Source organism: Physeter macrocephalus, chromosome 20, assembly GCF_002837175.3.
Source record: "Physeter macrocephalus isolate SW-GA chromosome 20, ASM283717v5, whole genome shotgun sequence".
Taxonomy (NCBI): domain Eukaryota; kingdom Metazoa; phylum Chordata; class Mammalia; order Artiodactyla; family Physeteridae; genus Physeter; species Physeter macrocephalus.
Window position 1 is genome coordinate 110,277,003 of NC_041233.1, and position 24,726 is coordinate 110,301,728.

Here is a 24,726-nt window from a genome sequence, read left to right on the forward strand (position 1 = left end):
TTACTGTCATTTTCCCCTTTTATGGCTGTTAGCATTTGCTTATGTATTGAGGTGCTCCTATGTTGGGTACATAAATATTTACAATTGTTATATCTTCTTATTGGATTGATCCCTTGATCACCATGTAGTGTCCCTCTTTGTCTCTTGTAGTAGTCTTCATTTTAAAGTCTACTTTGTCTGATATGAGAATTACTCTTCCAGCTTTCTTTTGATTTCCATCTGCATGGAATGTCTTTTTCCATCCCTTCACTTTCAGTCTGTATGTGTCCTTAGGTCTGAAGAGGGTCTCTTGTAGACAGCATATATATGGGTCTTATTTTTTGTATCCATTCAGCCAATCTGTGTCTTTTGGTTGGAACATTTAATCCATTTACATTTAAGGTAGTTATCGACATGTATATTCCTATTACCATTTTCTTAATTGTTTGGGGTTTCTTTTGGTAGGTTTTTCCTTCTCTTGTGTTTCCTGCCTAGAGAAGTTCCTTTAGCATTTGTTGTAAAGCTGGTTTGGTGGTGCTGAATTCTCTTAACTTTTGCTTGTCCTGCGTGGTTTACATGTGGTCTGCTCAGCCTGGAGGGGCAGTCCTCCCTGGTCAGACAGGCCCCAAGATATCAAAGCGTCATAAATATAGACAATAAAAAACATCCTTAATACACAAACACAACGCTTTAAGCAAAAATTGACTTTCTCAATTGAGAATACATTCTGTTTTATAGCAATATCTCTTCTTCTTTTGGAATGGATCAGGGTTAACTGAAATGGCTGTGGTTACTTGCTCACTTTAATTAATATTCTTAGAGCACACGCTGAAAAAAAAGTTTATGAAACAAACTTTATAATCTAAAGCATTATCTACATGGGTATTATTATTATTATTTGTGGTATGCGGGCCTCTCACTGTTGTGGCCTCTCCCGTTGCGGAGCACAGGCTCTGGAAGCACAGGCTCCGGAAGCACAGGCTCAGCGGCCATGGCTCACGGGCCCAGCCGCTCCACGGCATGTGGGATCTTCCCGGACTGGGGCACGAACCCGTGTCCCCTGCATCGGCAGGTGGACTCGCAACCACTGCGCCACCAGGGAAGCCACTACATGGGTATTTTTGTTTTCTACAATATAGTAACCACCCTGAGCTTAGGCCCTGTCTCTTCTCTTGGTATTTGTAAACCCTAGCACAAACCATTCTGTTATTTTCTTAAGTAAATTGTGTAGTGGCAAGAAGTTCGCTCCCAGGTACCTGGAAGTTGAAAGCACATTGATTTTCGGGGTTAATATTTATTGGTAGAAAAGAACAAAAGACCAGTTGTCAGTGTGCAGAAGTAAAGCCACCCTGTCTGCACTTTTGTTGGAAAACGTGACTCTTAGGTCAGCGCGTGTCAATGTCACCCCAACACGGTGAGTTTTACCTGGTGAAGGCAAGACCATCTCCTGTCGGACCCACTGAAGGCTTCGTCCTAAGTCTTGCTGCCTCTCTTTACCTTCAAACAACTTAAACTAAACAGCTTTGCCATTTGGATGTGGTGCCAGGCCACCCTGCCCCACGCCAGCTGTGACCACGGCCCAGGTGTGACGTGTGGGCGTCCTGTGGTCCTCGTGCTGGGTGACTCTTGTGCAGAGTGACTCAGACCTTGTTTGTAACATGCCTCACGCCTACCAAGTAATTATTAAGACCAGAGTAGCTCTGCCCTGGTCTTACTGAGCAGAGGACGTCGTGAGAAGAAGTGATTGTCTGGTTATTGGTGGCCCTCAGTCCATGGTGAGCTGGAGAGCCTTGGGATCTGGCTCCTTCACGACGACTTTGGTTCAGTGACTCTAACAAGAGAGAAAGACCTCAGAATCGGGAGCGTGTTTCCTAATTGCTGTTGATGGTTTCTGGTCAGCTGATCTGAAGTCTCACATCCTTGTCTCTGCATCAGACAGGGCACTTCCCAGGGAGGAAAACTGGAAACTAGGTTTTCGTCGTTTGGCGATTTCGCAAATGTCCCATCTCAGTGTGTGGCTTTTTGGATCTGCCTACCTTACAACATTCTACCTGACATTTTGGAAACACTGAATTCCATTTTCCTTTATATGCCTGTATATTTGATCTGTGTATCACATTGTGCTGTGTTTGGAGGGTGGGGGAAGGGAGGGCGAATTTTGAGCCTGTACATTTGTTTCTAAGATAGTAACCGAGGTGAAAGATCAAGGGTATTAATCTGTCTGTGGATATGAATTAAGCATTTCTCAAAGTTGCACTTGACCCTCCAGGTCACTGAATACCATCTGGTACCAACCCAAGAGATGGAACTGGACGGACTAGTTTGGGGGCCTCTCTGCAGGGTTTCAGTTTGTAACTGGGGCACTTTCTCCCCCCAGAGTGTCTAGACTTGGCCCTGAGGGAGGTGGTCTAGCTAAGGATGCACTCTGGTGGACCCCACAGCACAGCCTGGCTCTGTAGCCCTTGAACCAATACAATCTTATCGAGGCGTTTTTAAAAACTGGTTGTTCCGGTGTTTGGCCAACTGAGATTTAAGGATTCTTTGTGTGCCAAGATAATTACAGCCATTAGCTTCAAGGTCATCATTTGCAACAGAGAGAATCCGGCCCTGACTTATATGACACTCAAGGAGCAGAAGCCTTGATGTTGGAAGAGATTTTAGACCAATCTCATCTTTTCGTGTTTGTGGCTCAGAGAGGTTAATCCACCCTTCCAGGGTTACAAGCCAGTAGGAGTAAAATCTGGAAGAGTCGAGCCCCCAGTCTGAGCCTTTAGCACTTTTTGAGACTCTTGGGTCCAAGCCATAGGCACCATGTTTTGTGGTTCAAAACATGTTTTTCAGAAAAAGAAATGGACATAATGAATACTCAGAGGAGCAGGAATGATTCTAAGAAGACACGTTTTTCTATGAAAAATGTTTTTTCTTTCCAGGGAGCTTTCATTTTGCCACAGTCGTGAAGGAAAGTGTTTTCATGGCACTAGTTAAAGCACAGTGAGGCAGCTCGGCACCGCGGAGACTGGTGTAAGGACCAGCACCACGGGGCCTGCGTCAGGGGGAAGGGAGACTGGCTCAGCTCCAAATACAACAGGGACAAGTGGGGATCACAGCCAGGGAGCAGCGTGTGTGTCTGGAGTGGTGGTGGACTGGACATGACGAGGAGCGAACATCAAGGCAGGGGCATTCTGAACAGGACGGACTCAGCAGGGTTCTTGCTGAAGGCAAGCTCAGGCGATTACACAGCGAGGTGGGGCAGGAGGAATTTGATCAGATATGGGGGGTGGGGCGGGGTGCTAAAGTTGAACTAACCACGCGGGGACAGACCCAAGGTCAGGCCTTGAGGACGGAGAGAAGCCCAGCTAGCACTGGGTCAGGGAGAGAGACCCCGCTCGCTGGTATTCAGAAATCCAGAGGCCTGTGCTTGTTTATGACCCATCATCCGCAGACGGCGAGCCTGGGTTCCAGGGCTTTAAACTGCTGTTTGGAAGCAGGGTGTGGGGACATCTGTGCTCCAGAGCCAACCATGCTCTCTTCTGAGTAACTCCCAGGTTTAAAACTGGGGAGACCCCTCCCTCCCTCACCAGCTTATTTCTTAGAAAGAAATGGGCACAGAGGAGAAATCGCACCACCCCTCTGCTAATGTCTTTTAAAAGCCTGTTTTTTCTTAATTAAACAAACAATGAGCATGTATTACTTATATGATCAGAAAAAAAAGAGATGCTGTCCTGGCCACCTCCTGGTGAGTTTTTAGTCCTCTTCTCCAAGTCCTCACGGCGTAAAACCCCAAAACTCAGCCTCATCCTGAGCTGCTGTAGGAAGCAGGACAAGTCACAACCTCACCGACGTGAACCTCAGTTTCCTCATCTAAGACACATGGGTAAGAGCGTCCAAGAGCGTGCCGTGCTGCTGAGGTGGGAATGGACCATTTACAGAAAGGGCTTAGCTTGATGTCACACACACAGTGACCTTGCTGTCGGGCAGGGAGAGGGATGGAGCCGGGAGGAGATGGACCTCGGGAGGCCAGCGGCCAGGCTGGAGACATGGGTGCCTCATTGGGGATGACAGGTTGTGAGCAGGAATCAGGGTGCATTTCATCCAAAGCCTTCTCAGTTCTGCTGGGTTATGTATCACCAGTTATACCTGTAAATTTTGAAAAAAATGATTGTTTTTATCAGGATGCTTTAAAGATAGCAGAGCAGAAAGACACAATCCTTGAACAAGCTGAGGAATTTACCGCCTGCATGACTAAGCAGGTCATCACCTGAGCCTCCTGAGCCCCAGTTCCTCCTTTGAAAGGCAGGCCTGGGCACTACAGAGGAACCGAGAATGAAGGCAGGGACCGTGGAGGTGGTGGCACCGCGAGCATTTACGTCTAGTTTCACAGGACACTAAGGACTCGGGGTTTAGCCTCAGCCTAGACGAGAATCAGAAAAGCAGCCTAATTTGAGCATGAAAGTAAACCTCCCCAATGTGCTGAATTTTCAAGGGGCGTTGATAAATGTCAACACCTTACAGGGAAGGGGACAGCATAAAACAAGCGCGAGCCTCAGGGCTGTCATGCTTTTAATTCGACTCTGTAAAACGACTGCGCGCCTCTCATACAGGAGGCTGGGGGGTAGGTGCGGGGAGGTGAGCGGGACAAAGACGACCCGCGGTGCGATTTCACTTGTTCTTTCCGCAGACGTGCACTGGGCACCAGTGACATGCCGGCCTGGCCCATTCCAGGGCTGGGGATAAAAGACTGACAAGACCACGTTCCCCTCTCATGCAGCTGGCATTTTAGTCAGAGGACACAGAAAATCAACAAATAACTAAGACAAACCCTTGAAAGTACAGAAGGCCCGGTGGCGATAAGTACCCTAAAGTAAGAAAGGCTGCGGGGTGAGACCATGGGGACACGTGAGTTTCGGGGCGCCCCCAGCCAGGCAGGCGTCCACCTTCACACCCGAGGCCGGGCTCCAGGTTAAGCAGGTTCTCTCAACCTCTCCCAGCTGGCGGGTCTGGAGGCCAGGGCTGTCCGACTCCAAGCCGGGGAGGCTGCGCCAGGTTCTGGGCCCCTCGGCTGCATCTTCTGCGGGCCTCGAAGGCGGGAGGCCGCGGGCGGGGAGGGCGCCGGCTGGCGGTTCACAGGCCCATCCCACACCCGGCGGGACGCACTCCGCCGACCACAGAAGCCGCCTGCTGAGCAATGCCAGCTGCTGCCCCGTCACAACCAGCGACCCTCGGGCCGCATGCCCAGCCGGAGCCGTGACAGCCCCGGGGCCAGATGCGGTTCCGAGCGCGGGGCCGGCCTGGGCGGAACAGGGTGGAGGGGAGCCGGGTCCCCTGCTCACGGCCGCAGGGAATGGGGAAGAGAAACTGCACTTGACCCTGCTTCCCGGGCGCCGTGGCCTCGGGCCGGCCTCTGCGCGTGGACCCGGCGGGGCCGCAGGGCTGAGTCACGGCCGGGCTGCGCGGCCCAGCGGGCCTTCCGGGGGGCTGGGCTTCGGGGTCACATGGGGGCTCTGCCGGCTCCTGTCCGCGGGCCGGGGCGGTAGGCAAAGAGGAGTTGCCGGGCCGCGCCGCCCCAGGGGGCCCCAGGACCCCAGCGCGTGTGCAGTCGGCTAGGGCGACCCCTTGCTCATCACTGTTCGGGAGGAATCGACCTGGGGCGTGAGGGGTGCGTTCGGGGCCGGCTCACTGTAGAGGCGGGAGAGGCGTGGCGGAGAGCGCATCGGGTCCGCCTCCGCCCCCCCGCCCAGCGGCCTTGGTCACGACGCGACCGCGCCCCCGCGGTCCGAGCTGGTGGTACGGCCCTCGACCCCCCCGGCCCGCGCTTTGGTAGCGCCCGGACGCCTCTAGGCCCCTCCCCGCCCCCTGGGTGCGCATGCGCGGCGACGTGCGCGCGGGTCGTGACACATTCGTGCGCAGGTAGGTGCCGGGCGGGGGCGGGGTCTCCGAATTCAGTCGGCGTCTTCTCCGGGAGTTGAGAGCCCCCAGTCTTGGCGCGGAGGAGCCCCGCGTTCCCCGCGTGTGGCCCGCCGTGCTTGGCGGCCCTGCCTGGACTGTGGGCGGTGGGGCGGGGTCCGGCTCTCTGTCCTCAGGTGTGCAGGGCAGAGGCTCAGGTCTCCCCATCTGCAGGTGGGTTGGGCGGGGGTCCGGTCGCTCTGTCTGCAGACGGGGCGGGCAGAGGTCCGGCAGCTCCGCCCGCAGGTGAGCCGGGCGTGGGCTCAGGCCGCGGTTCGGGCCGCGGTGGGAGGGGTGCAGCCGGCCGGCCCGCGGGCAGCGAGCCCGAGAGAGGACACTGGCAGACGGGCCGAGGCCGTCCACGGCGTGCTCTCTGTGGGACTTGTTTATATTTTCTGAATTTTGTTTGTTGAGCGTGTATTTTAATTTTGGAAAAATATGTTTGCAAACTGTCGGAGTATAATTTTCAAAATGTTAGAAACGTAATTTCTGAGCAGACAGGGAGCACAGGTCAGGTTAAATCACTGAGGAAGGACCCGGCGGAGGAAAGAGCCCGCCGGAGGCTGCCACCAGGAATGCTGGTCGGGATTATCCTCTGGGGGGAGAGGCGCGTTACGGCCCCTCATCACCCTATCAGGGTTGCTGGGTTGTCCTCACAGACTGAAGTCTGGGCCAGTCCCTGCTGAGCCGAACTGCTGTCTCCCCTGGAAAAGTCAGGTGACCCTCTGGGGCTTGTGAGCGGTGACCCAGCGCGACATCAAAAAGCGTGCCGTTTCCCTCTTTCTGACCACATTTCCAAGTTTTGGATCTGGTTAGCCCCCAGTGAACGGAAGGAGCTCACAGATGCTCGGCGTCTGTGTCAGAGCCGAAAAGGTCCTGGTGGCCGGACTCCCGTCCCTGGGTCGGGGCTGCCTGGCCACTGCAGCACTGGAACCCACCCTCTTGTTAATTTCCTAAAACTGCCCGGTTCAGTTCAGTAGAACAGCTGAAACTACCAAATCTTGTAAAACGAAGAGCAAGATGAGCTTTGTAGATGGATTTTTTCCCAGGGAAAATGGAGGCCCGTGGAGCCGGGACGGGCTTTCCAGCCGCCAGGAGCCCGTTCCCCCAGGGCCGCGGCTCCACCACCGCTGAGACGCAGGGGCTGCGGGGCGGGGCTCCGAGGACCCCGGACTGGAGGGGCGGGGTTCCTGGCTCTGCGGCTGTGCGGGGACGGGGACGCCGATGGCGGCCTCAGGTGACACGAAGAAGCCCTCGGGCTGGGCTCGAGGTGAACGGGGTGACCCAGTTCCCCCGTGCCGGGACGGGTGAGGGGTGTGGTCAGGGTGGGTGGCTGCCGAGCCCTGGAGCTCTGCCTGCCTCTGGTCTGTGCCGCCTTCCAGAGCAGGGCCTGGCCGCGCCCTGGGGTGCCCCCTAGCCACGGGGCAGCCGGGCCACCGCAGGGCTCCGGGGGTCTGCCTGGGTTGCTGCGGACCCCCACCCAAGGCCTGGCCTCATCCCCTCATGGCTCAAGTGGGTCACCCACCTCGCCTGTGTGTCCCCGAGACCCAGGGCAACAGGTTGGACCAGAGCAGCCGGCTCAGAAGCTCTGTGGAAGCGGCTGTGTAGGAGGGTGTGTCCCAGGCCGGTTTGAGCAGCGATCCAGATGGGGCAGAGTTGATAGGGTTTGAAGGGGGGCGAGCACTGGGTTTTTATAGGGAGTTGTTTTCTGTTTCTCTGATGGCCCCGAGCGTTCCCCCGCCACTGCTCCGTCTCAGCTGAGTATTTCAGTGTCTGACCTTAGCCCGCCTGCATTTCTTTCTGTAGAAAGGTTACTAGAAGGCGTGAGGACCCAGAAGCCGGGCTAAGGTTTCTCCGTGGTGAATTTGAGAGGACGGTGGTTTTTCCTGGGTCTCTGGGGCCTTGGAGCCGTCCTCTTCCTTGGGCCTTGGCTCTGCGCCCTGGCCTCCACCCTGGGCCCACGCTTCAGAAGCAGGCTTCTCCCGCATGCTCGGCGCCTGAGGCTGGCGGGCGGCTCTCTGTGCTGTAGCCTCGCTTGTCCACTCTCCGTCCCCTCTCAGGCCCTGCCCCGGCCCTCAGGACCCCACATCTGTCTCCTTGTGCCTCTTGGTGGGAGGAGGAGGAAAAGGGGCTGTTTCAGGCTTTCTCTTCAGGATAATCAGGGTTTGTTGGATTGGCTCACGTTTAAAACCACCTGCAGCGCACAGAAGAGCCTCTCAGGCCTTCAGGACACTGCCTGCTTTAGGAAAAGGAAGCGCTAAACCCTCCCTCCTTCGAGTCACAGGATCTTACAGCTGGGGGGACTGGAGTTCACGCCGGTTCAGTGGTTCTGCACCTGCTTAGGGCGCCTGGGCATGTGAGGAACACCCAAGCCTGGCCCCGCCCCAGGGCAGCGAAGTCAGGACCTTGGGAGGGGGCCTGGGCATCCTCCTTGGTGTGGAAAGGACACACAAACCTGCAGGTGATTTAACGCACCAGGTCCCAGAGCTCTGAGTCCTGAACACGGTCCAGTCCGAGGCCCCGCTGGGTAGCTTCTTGATTTGAGGCAAATAACTAAACCTGGGCTCGCTTCTGTGCACTGGAAATGTACGACTCCCTATTTAGCAGATTAAACGGCCTAACTGAACGTGCCTGGCCCAGAGTAGGTGCTTCATATTAGCACCTGACACCCACTCTGCTGTATTTATGTGTATTTTTCGTTCCTATAGTCAGACACTGGGGTCCTGTTTTCCTAGCTCCTAAATCGTGGAAGCAAGATCAGAGCCCACTGCTCCGTTCTTTGGCCCCAGTGCTCTGGGGCCCCCCAGGCTTCGTGAAGGGGCACCTGTACCAGCCACTCGCCCTGGGCAAGCTTGAGTCATTGTTTTAGTCAGAGCTCTTCAGAGTCATGGGGACCCTCCCGTTTCAAGGCAGAGGTTCCTCAGAAGTTAGGTGCTGGGCCAGGAGCTTAGAGATGCAGCCGTGGCAAAATGGGAACTGTCGCCCAGACCGCAAGACAGGCTTGTGGAAAGGACAAGGTGACATTTCGGGAGGAGTCTGTTTTTCAGCAGAGTTTCCAGTTTGTGCAGCTGACCCTTTGCACGGGGTTAAGTTCTTGATGGTGCGGCTTCCCTTCTGCCCAGCACTGAGACCCCCCTCCTCCCAGTGTTCGCCCCTGCCCCCACCCCCATCAGCTTCACAGTGCGGGACCAGATGCTTCTGGATTCTGCTATGAGAGGCTCAGTCAGGTGCGGCCACAAGAGGAAAGCAAAGCTCGTTATGCTCTCGGGTCCTAGAGGCAGGGCCATGCTGGGCGCGTGGGGGGATGGCCAGGGGGTCAGGGGGCAGAGGACAGGACGGAGGGCGGGGATTGAGGCCACGGCCTTTACTGGGGTTTCCAGGGAAAAAACAGGGAGGGGTGAGCACATAGGATTGGCTGGTTTTAGTGATTTTGCCGGGCTTTGGGTGACAGGGCTTCCCCAAGCCACCGGGCACCCGGCCTGGGTGTTTCGGGCAGAGGAGTGTCACCTCCCTGGGGGCGGGGCAGGCGGAGGAGGCCGGGCCTGGCCGGGCTGTTGGCATAGGTCACAGGCGGGCTCCTGGCTGGGCCCTTGGCTGGCAGGGGGTTGTCTCTCCCCAGCCAGGCGGGACTTCAGATGTCAGAGCATCACAGTAGACAGAAATATATACACACACACACATAGATAGATGTACACACACGTACTCCCCTAAGTGTGGAGCTTGCTGTCCAGTGTAGGTGAGGGTCCAAGGAGCTCCGGATGGCCGCTGGCTGGCAGTGTTCCCACCGTGGGTTCCGGAAGCACATCCTCCTCTAGATGTGCTCTGTATGGGGGACTCTGGGGGCTGCCATTGCGACCACGGGGGGGCATCCACTGGAGAGTCGGGACCGTGTCTGTTTCCTGCCCCATCCACACCTGCCCCTTCTGTCCTTCGTGTCACTTTCTCTCGTGCTCCTGTCCCGCCAGCGGATGTTTTCTTGCTCTGTTTTTGTGTCACTGAATACACATAAGCACGAGGAGAAGAGTTGTTAACATCTGTTTTGTGACGGTGTCTTTGTGGTGCTGGAGCAGCCTTGCGTCCCGGCTCCTTTCAGCCAGCAGAGGGTCAAGGCTCTTTTCTTCGTCCAGGTGGAGGATGGGCGCATGAGGGTCCCGGGGCCGTGGCCTGGTGCAGCGTGTGGACCCCGGCCCAGCCTGTACAACATCAACAGCATGAGCCTCCTAAGCAGCGGGCCGGCAGGCAGCATCTTCGACCTGGACTGCACCTCCGGGCAGGTCCGCTGGGCACTGGTGGCCGCCGGCTGCGCCTTCTACCTGGGCATCTTCGTGGCCTGTCACCAGCTGTCATCCTCCCTGAACGCCACCTACCGCTCCCTGGGGGCCCGAGAGCAGGTCTTCTGGAACCTGGCGGCCACGCGCGCAGTCTTTGGCATCCAGGGCACCACGGTGGGGCTGAGGGCGCTGCTGCTGGATCCTGTGCTCCAGGCCGACAAAGTGCTCGGCCAGCAGAACTGGTGCTGGTTCCACATTGCCACGGCAACCGGCTTCTTCCTCTTCGAGAACCTCGCGCTCCACGTGTCCAATGCGCTGTTCCGCACCTTCGACGGGTTCCTGGCCGTCCACCACCTCTTCGCCTTCCTCGGGTATCTCGGCTCCGTGGTCAACCTCCAAGCTGGCCACTACCTGCCCATGATCACGCTGCTCCTGGAGATGAGCACACCCTTCACCTGCATCTCCTGGATGCTCCTAAAGGTAGGTGCTCCCCAGACGGCCCGGGCCCCCCTGCGGCATCTGTGCTCCGCAGCGGGAGGTGAGCGGCTAGTGTGGCACCTTCACCCACTTGATGCCCGTGTTGCTGGTCCCTTGTGGCCTGTGCTTTCACAGCATCACCAGGCTGGATTAGAGTATTACAATCCGTAAGAAGCTCATTTTCGTTGAATTCCATTTTAATCATTTTAAACAACTCTTAGGCTTCCTGCCCCATCGCAAAAGAAGACTCGGTGGATCGTGTGTCTTACTTAATAACTGGCAGTATTTGTAAGCCCTAGAAAACATGCTTTTTCTTCGTTTCAAATACTTTTTTTAAAAAAACAAAGTAATATATGTCTACATACATATCTTTTAAATTTTTTATTTCACATTATGTTATCTTACACCCAACATGAGATCTGCCCTCTTCACAAATCTTTAAGTGTCCAGCACATTATCGTCAGCTGTAGGCACAGGTGCACAGCAGGCCTCTGGAGCTTATTCGTCTTGTAAGATTGAAACTTCACTCCTGTTGGTCAGTAACTCGCCGCTTCCCCTCCCTCCAGCCCCTGGCAACTGCCATCCACACTTTGATTCTGGGAACTGAACTATTTCAGATGCCTCCTATAAGTGGACATATTTCTCTTCTGTTCCTGGTTTATTTCGCTGAGTGAATGTTCTCAAGGTCCAGCCATGTCATTGCACATTGAAGGGTTTCCTTCGTTTCTCAGGCTGAACAGTTTTCCATTACGTGTGTGAAGCACATCTTCCTTGGGTGTTCCAGTCTTAGTTATTGTGAGTGAACGTAGAGGTGCTAATATCTCCTCCACATTCTGATTTCGGTTCCTTTACTGGGTCATCAGGTAGTTCTGTTTTTAGAAAATAAACCGCCCCCACTGTTTTCCACAGTGGTTGCACCATTTTGTATCCCCACCAGCAGTGCACAGAGGTCCAGTTTCTCCACATCCTCACTAACGCTTGTTGTCTTTGTTTCTCTGATGACATCTCACTGGCTTTTGATTTGCATTTCCCTGATGACTGGTGACAGTGAGCATTTATTCGTCTATCTGTTGGCCATTTGTATGTCGTCTTTGGAAAACTGTTCAAGCCCTTAGCCCATTTTTAACTCAGATTCTTTGTTATTTTTTACTGTTGAGTTGTAGTTCTTTATATATGTTCAAGATTAATCTCTTATTACACATATGGTTGGCAAATATTTTCTCCCACTTTGTAGATTGCCTTTTTACTCGGTTGATTGTTTCCTTTGCTGTGAAGAAGCTTCTTAGTTTGATGTTGTCCCAGTTGTTTATTTTTGTTTCTGTTGTATGTGTTCTTGGTATCACATTCATGAAATCGTTGCCAAAGCCACTGCCATGAAACTTTTTCCCTATGTTTTCATTTAGGAGTTTTGGGTCTTACATTTCCACCTTCAAGTTGATTTTTGTGTAAGGTGTGAGATAAGGGTTCAGTTTCATTCTTTTGCATGTGAATGTCCAGTTTTCCCAGCAACACCCGATTGAAGGAACTACCCCTTTCCTGCTGTGAGTTTTGGGCACCCTGTTGAAGATCAGTTGGCCGTGTCTGTGTGGATGTTTTCTGGGCTCTCGATGCTGTTCCACTGGTCTGTGTGTTTGTCTGTATGGCAGTTCATGCAGTTTTGATTTCTGTAGCTTTGTAATAGCGTTTGAAATCAGGAAACCTGGTGCCTCCAGCTTTGTTATTTTTTCTCAAGATTGATTTGGCTATTGGGGTCTTTTGTGGTTTCAGGTGAATTTTAGAAATTTTTTTTGTTAAAAATGCCGCTGGGATTTTGGCAGGGGTTGCATTGAACCTGTAGAATGTAGATTACTTTGGTGACCTCCCTAGTGAGATTTTTTGGTTTTTTGTGTTTTTTTAATTTTTGGCTGTGTTGGGTTTTCGTTTCTGCACGCGGACTTTCTCCAATTCCGGCGAGCGGGGGCTACTCTTTGTTGTGGTGCGCGGGCTTCTTATTGCGGTGGCTTCTCTTGTTGCAGAGCTCAGGCTCTAGGTATGCGGGCTCATTAGTTGTGGCTCGCAGGCTCTAGAGCGCAGGCTCAGTAGTTGTGGTACATGGGCTTAGCTGCTCCACGGCATGTGGGATCTTTCCGGACCAGGGACCGAACCTGTATCCCCTGCATCGGCAGGCGGATTCTTAACCGCTGCACCACCAGGGAAGTCCCCCTGGTGAGTTTTTTAGTTCAGTTATTGTATTCTTCAGCTCCTTGATTTCTGTTTGGTACTTTTTTTTTTACATTTCCGTCTCTTGGTTGACGTTCCAGTTGTTCCCACGTGTTCTCTTGACCTCGGCGAGCACCCTTGTGACAGATGCCTTTAATTCTGTCGGGTACATCATGCGACTGCTCTCCGGTAGGGTTTGGAGGTTTGTCTCGTTCGTCGGTTTGGAGCGTCTTTGCCTGATTCTTCATTTTCCGTGACTCTCTGTTGGTGTCTGTGCTTTAGACGAAGCAGATGCCTCTCCCTGGCCTCATGACTGTCCTCACCCAGGAGAGATCCCACCAGTCAGCCTAGCCAGGGTCCCGGAGGCTCTCCATCGACTTTCTCCCTCCCCAGGGAAGGGCAGGCAGCTGTGGCTTCGGTCTGCTTACACGTCCGATCCTGGGTGGGGCAAGGCTGTGTGTCCACCAGCCCAGGCCACCGCCTCCGCCCCCTCAGCCAGCTGGACTGTGGGCCAGCGGCCAGGGGGCCCCTCCGAACAGCTGGGGGGCTGGACACGTGAACCACCTCCTCCCTCTTCTGCGGGCCGAGGGTCTCTTCCTGACCCCAGGGTGCTGCCGGGGTCCCTGCCCGCTTCGGCGAGTCTGTCCTGGGTGCAGGGCCCTTTCGATGGGTCCCTGATTCCTCACGACAGAGTTTGTCTGTGAACTGCCGCTCAGCCAGGCCTCCTCCTGGTGCCCCTCACGCGTCACGCGCCGGGCGGGGGTCTCCGGAAGCTCTTCCCCGGGTGGGGTGGGCCCACTGCTCCAGAAGAAGACAGACCCCAGCTGTGGGGCGCACAGAGGGAGGCACTTTGTTTGGGGTTTTTTCTGTTTTCTCTAAAGTGTTCGGGCGCCGTTCGTTCAGGATGGAAGAGAGGGTGGTCCCAGAACCCACTTCTTCCTGCTTGCCGTGTTCACCACGCGGCCCGTGAGCCCACGGCCGAGCTGCCCGCTCGGCTAAGACAGCTCAGGGCCGTGTGCCTACACAGACATGGTCTTGGTCTAGTTCAGATCCTACTGAACCTTGTGAGTAAACGGCGTGTAAAATGTTGAAATCCTTTAAAGCTTTTCATAAAGCTGCCAAGCAAGGTCTTGCTTACTTGGGCATCGGGGTCCGGGAATGCTCTCCATCGGGGTCTGATTTGATGAGATACAGACGGATGTCGGGACCAGGTGTCACCATTAATTTAACGTAGTTTACACCCCAAACGGGCTCATGCTTCCATTTCCTCCTCCAATTTGACTCTGAAATGTTGTTTAGAAATAATAATAAATGAATTACACACTCAAACATCTAAACATGATCCATCCACGGAGACACTAGTCCAGATGCAAACAACATGGTATAAAAAACAGTCAATTTATGTGTAAATAAGTATATACCAGGAACACTACTTGCTGGAACCCCAGCTATACAAAGTAACCTTTGCACGGTTAAGTCTCACTTTGTTACTGACCCTGCTTTTCTCAAAGCATTTGGTGATGTTGAACCCAAAAATTTCAGTGTCTGAGTAGGACCAAAAATGTTCAGTTCTCAAGCTTGGAGTTTTCTAAACTTAATGTAATTACTGTATGGGTAGAAGTTCATGCTACTGGTATGAATATTAGGAATTTAGGATGACTGCTTTAGTAAGTGGGGAAGATAATAGAAAGGAGTACATCTTGTGAACTTTGAAGGAAGCAGCAAGTGGAAAGAAGACGGCTTGTGGCCAGTGTCTGCAGGGTGGAAGGGTGAGCGGTGCCCCAGCCCCCAAGCACATGTAGCTCACTCTGCAGTTTGTATGTTCACCCCGAGACACACTTAGCTCACCTTCCCACTCTACAGTTTGTACATTTAATGTCCTTCAGGCCAGAGCAAAGGCTAAATCTTTCCCACGTGAGGAATCTATCATTGAGAACCTCAAACCTCAAGTGTTTTTGCATTTGAGAAACATTGTTTTTTGGTCTGATTGTACAGTTCAAGGAATTTTACTTGTATAAGTCATGATTGTAGCATAACGTGGAGAATGCCTACCCATGCAGTGAGTATAAAACTATTTCTGTAAAACTGTTTTTTTTCCTAGTACTCTATGGTTTTCTTTTCCTTTTAAACATTGATATTTAGTCCATTTGGAAAGTATTTTTAAGTAAGATCCGACTGGATTTTCCCAGGAGCTGAGCAAGAATCCTAATGTAATTACATCATCCATCCTTTCCCTGGGGTTCGAAATGCCGCCCAGTGCCAGCTCTCCATGTATTTTATTCACTCTGCATTTTGCATTGTTTATCTGTTATTTCTGAAGCATCATTGTATCTCATCATTTGCTGAGGCACCTTCAGCCCTCCTTGCTCTTGTGCGTTTACTCCACTGCAGGAGTGGCGTTACTTCAAGTTGTTACAAGTTGATAAAAAATACTGATGTATTCTCTTATTTGGACTAAATCTGTGGATGCATTCAAGGAGGGAAGATGTAACGTCTTCTGAGTGTTTTCCATCCAAGAACATAACGTGCCTCGTTTCATCCAAGACTTCTTTTAAGTCCCTCTGCGGTGATGGTCTCGTTCCCAGAAGGAGGGGAAATGTATATAAAAAAATTGAAGAAGTGAGGTCCGTCATCTCCTTCGTTTACTTGCTTCCCTGCCTTGCAGACGTCTGGGTCGCCCAGAGGCGGATCATCCAGGCAGGAGGTTGGGTTCTTTTTGCAGGATCTCAGTCCCCCTACCAGGGATTGAACCCGTGCCCTCGGCAGTGAGAGCGCAGAGTCCTAACCACCGGACCGCCAGGGAATTCCCCTTTCTTTCTCTTTTAAAATGTGGTCACTGCAGAGGTCAGCTGCCGTGTCCCCCTGCGGCTCCGCAGGTGAGGCCGTGTGCCCGTTCCCAGCGTCACCGGGCTGCTGCCTGGCGAGGCGTCCCCGCCTTCCCGGCCCCTCCCCACTGCACCCTTTCCTCCTGCAAATGCCAGACGTGCCCCTACCCTGGGGAGGTGGTGTCGGGGCGGGGAGCTGCCCAGGAGGACGCTCCAGCCCGGGCAGAGCCCAGCGGGGAGAGGCCGGTGTGCACAGGCTCACGGGTCTGAGGTGTGTGGGCTGTCCCGGTGCTGACGTCCCCGCCGCAGGGTCCCACCTCTGTGCCACAGTCTGCTGTATAGCATTTTCAAGTTCCCTGTTTGGTTTTAGCTACAGCTAGTTTTCATGTGAATTCAGAGTAATTTTAAGGCAAGTCCATTTGGGCTTGTGTCCAAGGGCTACTGGGGTAAAAATACTGAAAAACAAAGAAGTGAGGACACACGTCTCATCCTGAGCTTGTCTCCTCTGAGAGCGTTTGCCCCCGGGGCCCGGGGAGCCTGGTTGGACACGACCGGCGTGTCCTCCAGCTTCACGGGGTCAGCGTTGCTTCGTTGCTCGATATGGGCACGGTCAAGGAAGAAGCGCTGGAGGTGAGCTGGGAAGGGAGTGAACTTTCCCTCCGGGGCGCAGGCGGGCAGGAGGCGCCGCGCTGGGTGCGTCTGCGGGCGGCTGGGCGGGGCCGGGAGGGGGCGGGGACACCCTGGCGCCGTGAACCCGCGTCCGGCGCGCCCTGACCCCGCTCTGCCCGCAGGCCGGCTGTGCGGACTCGCTGCTCTGGAGGCTGAACCAGTGGCTGATGGTCCACCTGTTCCACTGCCGCATGGTCCTCACCTACCACATGTGGTGGGTGTGCCTGGGCCACTGGGACGGCCTGGCCCGCAGCCTCTTCCCGCCGCACTGGGCGCTCTTCTTGGTCGGGCTGGGCCTCCTCACCGTCCTCATCAACCCCTACTGGACCCACAAGAAGACGCAGCAGCTGCTCCACCCCGTGGACTGGAACTTCGTGACCGGCCGCCCCAACGGGCCGGCGCCGCCCAAGAAGACGAGGTAGCGGCCTCGGCCCCGACTGTCCCCGCGGCGCCGGCCCCAGGCCGCGTGAGTACTGACTTCCACGTGGCGCCGAGGACCTACACCTGAGCGCGCCTCAGGGACAGAGTCCCGCCGTGGTGGCGTCACGGCCCGATGTGCTCATTCCCGCGAGCTTGGCCTGTCTGCGCCGTCGCCCCAAGGAGGGCCCGCGTGGACGGGTCGCACTGACGCGTGTGTGCGTCTTACTCAACAGCCCCGTTATGTTCCGTTGGAGAGAACTGTCCCAAGAGAACATAATCCGGTCCCTTACCCTGTGGACGTTCCCAGGGCTGAGATGTAAGCCGCGTCTCCGCAGCGCCATCTCGTGGCGAGCGCGGGGCATCGGCCTGGCTTGCGGCTGGGGGCGGCGATGGGGTCTTCTCACCAGGGAAGCTCATCCGGCGAAGAGTTTTGTTTCCGTTTTGTGTTTCTCTGTTGACACATTAAGGGAGGTGTTAGTAATCAGATTTGTCTAGATTTTAGAGCTGTTTTTAACTAAGTTTCCAACAGGTGCCCCTCCAGACCCTAACCCCCTGGTTGGTGTGTCTCTGTCGGTTTCAAGTCCGGGCAGTGGTCACTCTCCCTGCGAGCTGTGGGTGGACCTGGCCGCGTGGAGTGCCCGGCTGCAGGGCCCCCTCCTCACCTCCGGGTGACGAGCCCGGGCACCACCTTCACCGTGTTGGGCCCGGGTGGAATCTACACGCCGACCCACAATTTTATTGACGAACACGTACTGACAGCTTGTTCTTGCCATGATGGGCTATTAAAATGAAAAACTCGTGTTTACGGAAAGCGCCCTTGAACTGGTCTTGAAAAACACATTTATTGGTCGTGAAAATCATGTGTGCCTTGTGCTTGGTCTGTAACACGGCCCCTCGGAAGGGTGTGTGCTGATTTCTGGTAATGTGACTTGACTATACATAGGTCAGGGGATGTGATACCTGCTTGTGTCATTTTGAGAAGTGTTTCAGTCCTAGAAACATCCAGCAAACCGTGTCCCTGCTGAGACTCCTCTCTCCCTCGCTGAAGAGCCTGGGCACCCGCCGCCCGCTCTCCCGTCCGCAAGCCGGGGGAGCCGAGCTGGCTGTGTTTCCAGCCGGTCAGAACTTTAATAAAGTAGCCGATGTTTACAGAACGCGAAAGCATGTCCGTTCTTCTCTCTCAACACTGTTCACGTTGCTGTGGAGGTTTTCTATCTCGGTGATACAACTGTGATGATAAATCTTAACGTGCTCAAGGTTTGAACTCAGTTTAAGGTATAGAATATTTAATTTTTACGTGACCCTCACTGGGAATTTGACTTTTCCCAGGTTCAGTCTCTACCTCCTTCATCTCAGTGAAGGTGCTTTTGCCTCCATCCTGACCCGACTTCCCGTGAGGACCACAAAGGCAGGGGCGTTAGGCCAGCAAGGGCCTTTGAGGCTTGTGATCCAGCATCCAGGCACCTTCGCTGCCCAGACACGTGCTGCCTTCCGGGCTGTGGGTGCTTCGCGGGCTCCGCCCAGCCCGTGCACGGGCGAGAGGCCGTAGAGAGAGATGTCGGGCAGCGTGCAGGGGGGGCGTCGGCCCCCGGCCCTCCTCAGACCCCGTCTCTCCGATCGCTGCGGCTCGGCCAGCTGCCCCTGCTGCGGACCGCTGGGCTTCCCCAGGCGCCGCGCTGGACACCGAGGGCTCCTCGGTTCCTGGCACGGGCAGCTCTGGGAGGTAGGCACCGTGGATCCCATTTAGAGCCGGGGCCTGGGGCTACGAGGTGGCGCAGGCGGTCAGCGGCCATGCCCTGACTGTAAAGCCGAGGCCCGCAGACTGCGTCTACGGGCACAGAAAGCAAGCGGCAGGCCCCGGCTGACCCTGGCCACCAGACCCAGCTGCATCCGCGTACGCAGAGCACTGGAGTGGCCGTGTCTGTCTGTTCGGGTACCGCAGCCCCGCGGGACAGATGCCCGGCCGCTGGTGAGCGAGGCCGCGGCGTCGTCAGCGGGCAGGTACGGGGCTCCACCGGAAGGGCGGCTTGGGAAGTTAGGGAGTGGGGGCGGCAGCCCGGCTCTGGCACCTGGAAGGCCGGGGCCGCGGCGACTCTCCCGGTGCAGGGCTGGGGTCTCCGGGTTGGGTGCGAGGCTGGGCGCCCTGGGGGGGGCCAGCCAGCGTTGTCTGCCGCACCCGTGTCTGCGTCAGGGCCGGTCAGGTGATGGGATGATGGGCTGGAATGGCTGTTACGTACTTCAGAGTGTTTAAAGCAGCAGAGCAGGGGACCTGTCTCCTCTGCCTCCTGCACTGGCACTGTGCACACATCCGGGTTCCCGCAGGCCGGGGGTGCGGACGGGGGCTGGGGCGGGGCGGCTGCCCTCGGGGTCGGAGCGCTGGGGGGGTGGCTCCAGCAGGCGCCCTCAGGGTCCTCCCCCCTCAGGTCCTGGGCTCACCCTCATCTGTCCCTTCGGGACGGGGTTCCCCGCGTGGCCGGCTGGAGCCCCGCGCTGGGGGCAGCGGCCACAGGAGGAGGGGACTGGATGCCAGGTGAGCCAGTGCCCCCGAAGGTCAGACTCATTTCTAGTTGTGAGAGTGAGGTTGACACCCAAAATAAACCCATCTGAGTGATGCCCGCCCTTTCACGGATGCATGTGGATGCTTTCAGTTTACCTGTATCTTTACTAAACTTCTGCTCTAACGGGAGAGTTGATTAATTCAACGTTTCTCTTTTTAAATAAATCTTCCCCTTTTTCAGTAACTAGACTATACGGTGTACACATTGTCTTGCCAGGTCGTGTTCAGTGAAGTGAAAATCTCAGAAATCTGTTCCTCTGATGGCTGGGAACGCAGAGTGCTCTGGAGCGGACCCCGCCCGTGCGGGGCCTGCAGCCCTCCCCGCGGGCCCGCAGCTACGCAGAGCAAGGAAGCTGCACCGTGACACCCCGTCCCACACGATGGGAAGGGCCATGGGGACCACTTCTAACTTTCTGCGCGGGGGGGCGCCCGCGGTGAGGGCTCACTGCCCCCTCACCGTGTGTATGTGTGTATTTCCCTCTTACTGTCGTGCGGTTTCGGTGTCAGGTGCCGGCCTGTAGAGGCCTGGGTGTTCTGCTCTGTGCGTCTGTGTACCCTCCCCCCGCCCCCCCCAATTCACATGCTGGCATCCTGACCCCCAGCGCGACGGTGTCAGGAGGTGGCGCGGGGGGCAAGTGACTCGGTCGTGAGGGTGTGGTCCCGTGATGGGATCAGTGCCCTGACAGGACGCGAACGGAGAGCGTGTCCCCCGCTTTCCCCTCCGAGGTGAGGCTGCGTGGAATCGGCCTCCCCCGTGACCCTGCGCTCCCAGCCTGCAGGTCTGCGGTGACCTGCTGAAGCAGCCGGGGCTGAGTCACTGGGTCCCCGTGAGCTCAGCCTTTTCTCCCTGCGGCCCCCAACCCCCCAAGTCAAAGGTTTCCCCAAATTAACCCAGCGTTAAAATCCTCAGTTACTAAAGGAAGGTGTTGAAGGTCAAGTCTTCTAATCTGGAAGTGCCCTGTTGACATTCTACATAGAAAACTTTTACTTTGTAACCTTGATAATATTTACTTGTTGTATTCAAACAAAACCACAGTTGGAAGGGGGCACATTTCAGCCACGGTTTCTTTGGTTTGTACGGAGATCACCCTCAGCTCTTTTCCAAGAAATATGGAGCCTATGTGGTCCACCCCAGAGATTTTGTTTCCGCACAAGACAGACCAAGAGCCCAGAACGTTGGCGCCATCACGGATTTTGTGCAGAAAGCCAAGCTTCAGAAAGTTCAAGGCCAGCCACGCCAGGACTCTCATTTTCCATTTTCCGGTAATTGCTTGTCTCGAAACGTGTATTCACTTAAAAAAAAAAAAAAAGCTCAGGAAAACACCGCATTCACTGAAAATGATGGTTTACACTTTAATTTGGAGCCAGTTACCCAACCGTGGGTTAACCTTCGTCAGTTGGTCCTTCGCCGGCTGGGTTTTCAGCCCCCTCGCCCCTCAGCGCCCCCAGGTACGAGGTGGGCTTGGCAGGGCGGGAGGGGTCCTGGGGGTGCATGTCTCCTGCCAAGGAGGGTAAGCCTGGAGCAGGAAGCCATCACCCCTTCCTGCGTCCTTTCTGCCTAACACGCAGTTTTGACGCCCACAGGTTCCCCCGCCCTTGTCACGGGGACAGGCCTGAGGCCCGGGAAGCCGGCGTCCCCGGGGGCATCTCTGCGCTGCCGCTCGGCCCGGCCGCCCCGGATCGCCTGTCAGGTGAGAAGGACTTTCTGCCCTGGGGTCCCCATCCCCACGGGAGGACCAGTTACAGAAATGCGAACCTTGAACGTTTTCCTCCCACTGTGCCCGTGGTCTTTCATGTGGGCTCCCATGAGCAGCCTGTGAGCCCTCAGGAGAGGACGTTTCCAGCCCGGAGCTCCTGGCCTCTTTCAGAATCACCTTCGCTGACGGAGGGGAGACGGCGGCGGCGCGGGACTCGGCACCCTTCTCAGAAGCACGGCCCCCAGAAGTGTGCTCTTTGTTCCATTTTATGTTTATCTTCAACTTTTTATTTTGAACTAATTTCAAACTTAGAAAAAGGTTGGGAAAATAGTAAATACAAACACACGAAACCCCATACACCCCTTGCCCGGGTTTACCGAGTCTTCGTTTTGCCACGTGCGTCCCGCCCTCTCCCGCCTTGCCCCCGTCCCCTTAGCCCTCCGTCCTGCGCGTGTGAGCCTAAGAGGGGGGCGTCCTCCTAAGCACCCTCAGCTGGTATCAGCCAGAGAAACGGCACCGAGCCTGCACTTTGGTCGGACGTGCAGCCAGGTTCTCGGCTGGATGGCCACCCCGTCCGTCCCCCCGTCCTCCTGCTCCTGGCCTGACGCAGCCCGGGACCCCTGCGGCCTTCGGGTGTCCCGCGGCCTCTCTTCGTCTTTGACGGCCGGGGTACTTGGGAGGAATGGCAGCCAGCCGTGCGGGAGAAGCCCCCTCAGGGCGGGCGGGTCGGCAGCTCTGTCAGGACGGGACTCAGGGACACATGTTTGGCTGGAGAGCCAGGTAAGCGTTGCTGTCCTCCTGGGGCCTCAGACCCCGAGGCGTTTGTGTGTGGAACTCGGCGGCCGGGTCGCGGTGTTGTCTGGTTCTCACTGGACGGTTGTCATCGTGCCTCTTGTCGTTAACGAGGAACGTGTGGGGAGGCGGTGACACGGAAGGTCCCGTGTCCCCACGGAGCCGCCTCCTGCCCCAGGTTTACCGTCCGCTCGCAATCCCCTCTTCCTGCAGTGCTCGCGGACTGTCAACTTCCCGAGTCCGCCGTTCCTTCCACGTGGATGAGCCACGTTCTGTCGTAAAGAGCATCTTCCCCCTTTTAATGCATTATCACCGCGGGTTCGTGGGTTCTTTATTCCGTAGCTTCATTCTGTGCACAGTCGGTTGTAGGTTATGTGTAACTCCCTGTCGTCCTTATACGCCGTCCCTGCTTCGCCAGGGGGGTTCAAGCTGCCCCCGGTGTCCTTTTTTACACCCGTCATTGTTTTTGATTCCCTCCCTGTTTTCTCTGCGACAGGATGCCCTTGCGCTGTGTTGTCCCCGTGCTGGATTCACCCATTTCTCCGAGGACCTGGTTCTGTCGTGAGGAGTGGTGTCTGGAAACCGGGGTGTAAGTGTGCCACGCGCTCATCGCTAGCGGGTTGTCACGGCCTCTCGGCCCTTCCCCCTCGCCCGCCCCGTCCTGTCCTGCTCTGCGGGGACTCTGGCCACAGTACCAGCGAGGTCACACGCGGGTCACACGTCCGTATGTGCACACAGGTGCAGAACTGCCCGCCGTGCACAGAATCCGACAACCGAGAAGAGTCTGCTGGGCTGTTTCTTTATTCCGAGGGTGTACAGTCAGGTGCTCTGTGTTCAGTCACTTACGCTCCTTCTTCCCCACCTTGCCTTCAGGTGATCGTGTTATTAGAGACACAGTCCTGTGCTCTGGTTTCTTTTTGCATTCAGTGTTAGGGTTTTCTCCAGTTCTTGTTAATCTGATTGTATTTTTTGCACATGTAGAATATTATCCAGAAGTCAAAACTGTTCAAAACACTGTGTTTGGAGAAATGTCACTGCCTTCTCTGTTCCCTCCGTCCTGTTCTCTTCACTCCTCGTGACAGATTTCATTCATGTTAACAGCTTTGAACTGTAATTCACATACCATCCAATTCATCCATTTATAAGGTGTACAGTGTGGGGAAAATAGTCAATAATTATGTCGCATCCTTGGGTGGTGACAGACGGTAACTGGACTTATCCTGGTGATCCGTTTGTAACGTATAGAAATAATCACTGTTGTATTAATAGGAACAAACATAGTGTTGGAAGTCAGTTATACTTCAAAAACAAACTCATAGAAAATGAGATCAGACTTGTGGTCACCGGAGGTGGGCGGGTGGGGAGGGGAATTGGATGAAGGGGGTCAAAAGGTACAAGACGAATAAATACTAGGGATGTGATGTCCAGCGTGATAAATACAGTCAGCACTGGTGCATGTTATACCTGAAAGTTGTTAAGAGATTAAATCCTAGGCATCTTTGTCACGAGAGAAAAAAATTTTTCTTTTGCCATGCAAGTTTTTTAAAATCAAATCGATGAGTCTCTCATCTGGATCTTGAATCATAGCTAGAAAACCTTCCTCTCCACCCAGGGTATGGAGGAATTGTGTAACCTAATTTTTCCCCATTTCAATCTCTGGTCCATTTAGATTTTATGCTTGCAGGTAGCGTGAAGAATGGATCTAATTTTGTCTTTTTCCAGATGGCTGTCCAGCCGCCCCGACACCATGTGATAAAAAGTCCGTCTTCTACACTGATTTGAGATGCCGCTCCTCTTGAGCTGGATTTTCCTGGGCGCCTGGCTCCGTCTCTGGTCTTGGTGTCCTCTCTCGTTGGTCCTCGTTGGTCCGTCCAGCAGTTTTTCCATCATAGAGACGCTGTGGGTCATTTCAGTGTTTTCTAGCTACTTTTGTGTATTTTTCCAAATGAACTGTAATATCATACAGTTTTGTTGAACTGCAAAAAAAAAAAAAAAAAAAGGGTTATTGGTCTTTTGTTGAGATCCCATTAATTTCGCAGTAACTTGCAGGCGTCGGACATCTTGGCGGCGCAGAGCCACCAGTCCCCGGCCAAGGAAAGCCTTCCCCCTTTTCACGTCTGCTCTTCCCGTCACCAACACCGGGTAGCCGACCGCCCAGAGCTCGGTGGGTTGAACCACCCGCCGCTTCTCAGTCAGGAGTCATGAGTGGTCGGCTGGGCCCTGCTCTGTTCTGTGCGGTCACCCAGCCGCCCTGCAGGGCCCGGGGCAGCTTCGCCACCTGCGGGAGGGCCGCTCCTCCACGTGGCCTCAGGCCTTTCCCACGGCAGCTGCGCAAGTTCAGAGGACTTGTGGCTTCTCAGGCTCATGGTGTAGAGACAGGAGGCGAGGCTGCCAGTCCCATCCTGCCTGAAACTCTCAAGCGTCCTTCCTGCCACATTCTGTTGTCACAAAGCTGACCCAGACCCAGGGGCAGGCAGGCGTGGGACCCTGAGCTCAGCGATAGCCAGGCCAGAGGGTTCGCGGCCGGCTTCAGTCTGACGCGTCCGCTTTTGTGTGTCCAGGATGTTTCAAGTTTCTCCTAATGCAGGTTTTGCACACTTCTTGGCTGGTGTACTCCTAAGCTGCTTATTGCTTTTCTTGCTATTGTGAAAGGGCTTTTCTCTCCCATTGTATTTGCTTATAATTTTTGTATGTGAAGGTTACTGCTTTTTGCATGTCAACTTATATCCTGCTAACTTGAATTTTTTTTTCTTTATTTAAAAAAAAAAATATTTATTTATTTATCTTTGGCTGTGTTGGGTCTTGGTTTCTGTGCGAGGGCTTTCTCTAGTTGCGGCGAGCGGGGGCCACTCTTCATCGCGGTGCGCGGGCCTCTCACTGTCGCGGCCTCTCGTTGC

General features: G+C 54.9%; 1 protein-coding gene across 3 annotated transcripts in view; it reads left to right on the plus strand.

Annotated features, from left to right (window-relative positions):
* Positions 1-5,817: 5,817 nt before the first annotated feature.
* The window catches only part of CLN8 (CLN8 transmembrane ER and ERGIC protein), a 25,809-nt gene continuing 6,900 nt past the window's right edge, over positions 5,818-24,726 (plus strand). The window contains exons 1-3 of one of the 3 annotated variants that reach the window (XM_028480843.2): positions 5,941-6,096; positions 10,050-10,673; positions 16,486-18,404. In XM_028480843.2, coding sequence (XP_028336644.1) covers positions 10,065-10,673; positions 16,486-16,785 — 909 coding nt within the window. In that variant the 5' untranslated portion in view covers positions 5,941-6,096; positions 10,050-10,064 and the 3' untranslated portion in view covers positions 16,786-18,404. Of the gene's footprint in view, positions 5,887-5,940; positions 6,097-10,049; positions 10,674-16,485; positions 18,405-24,726 lie in introns of those variants that run through there. The other 2 variants (XM_055081366.1, XM_055081367.1) reach the window with 2 other exon arrangements.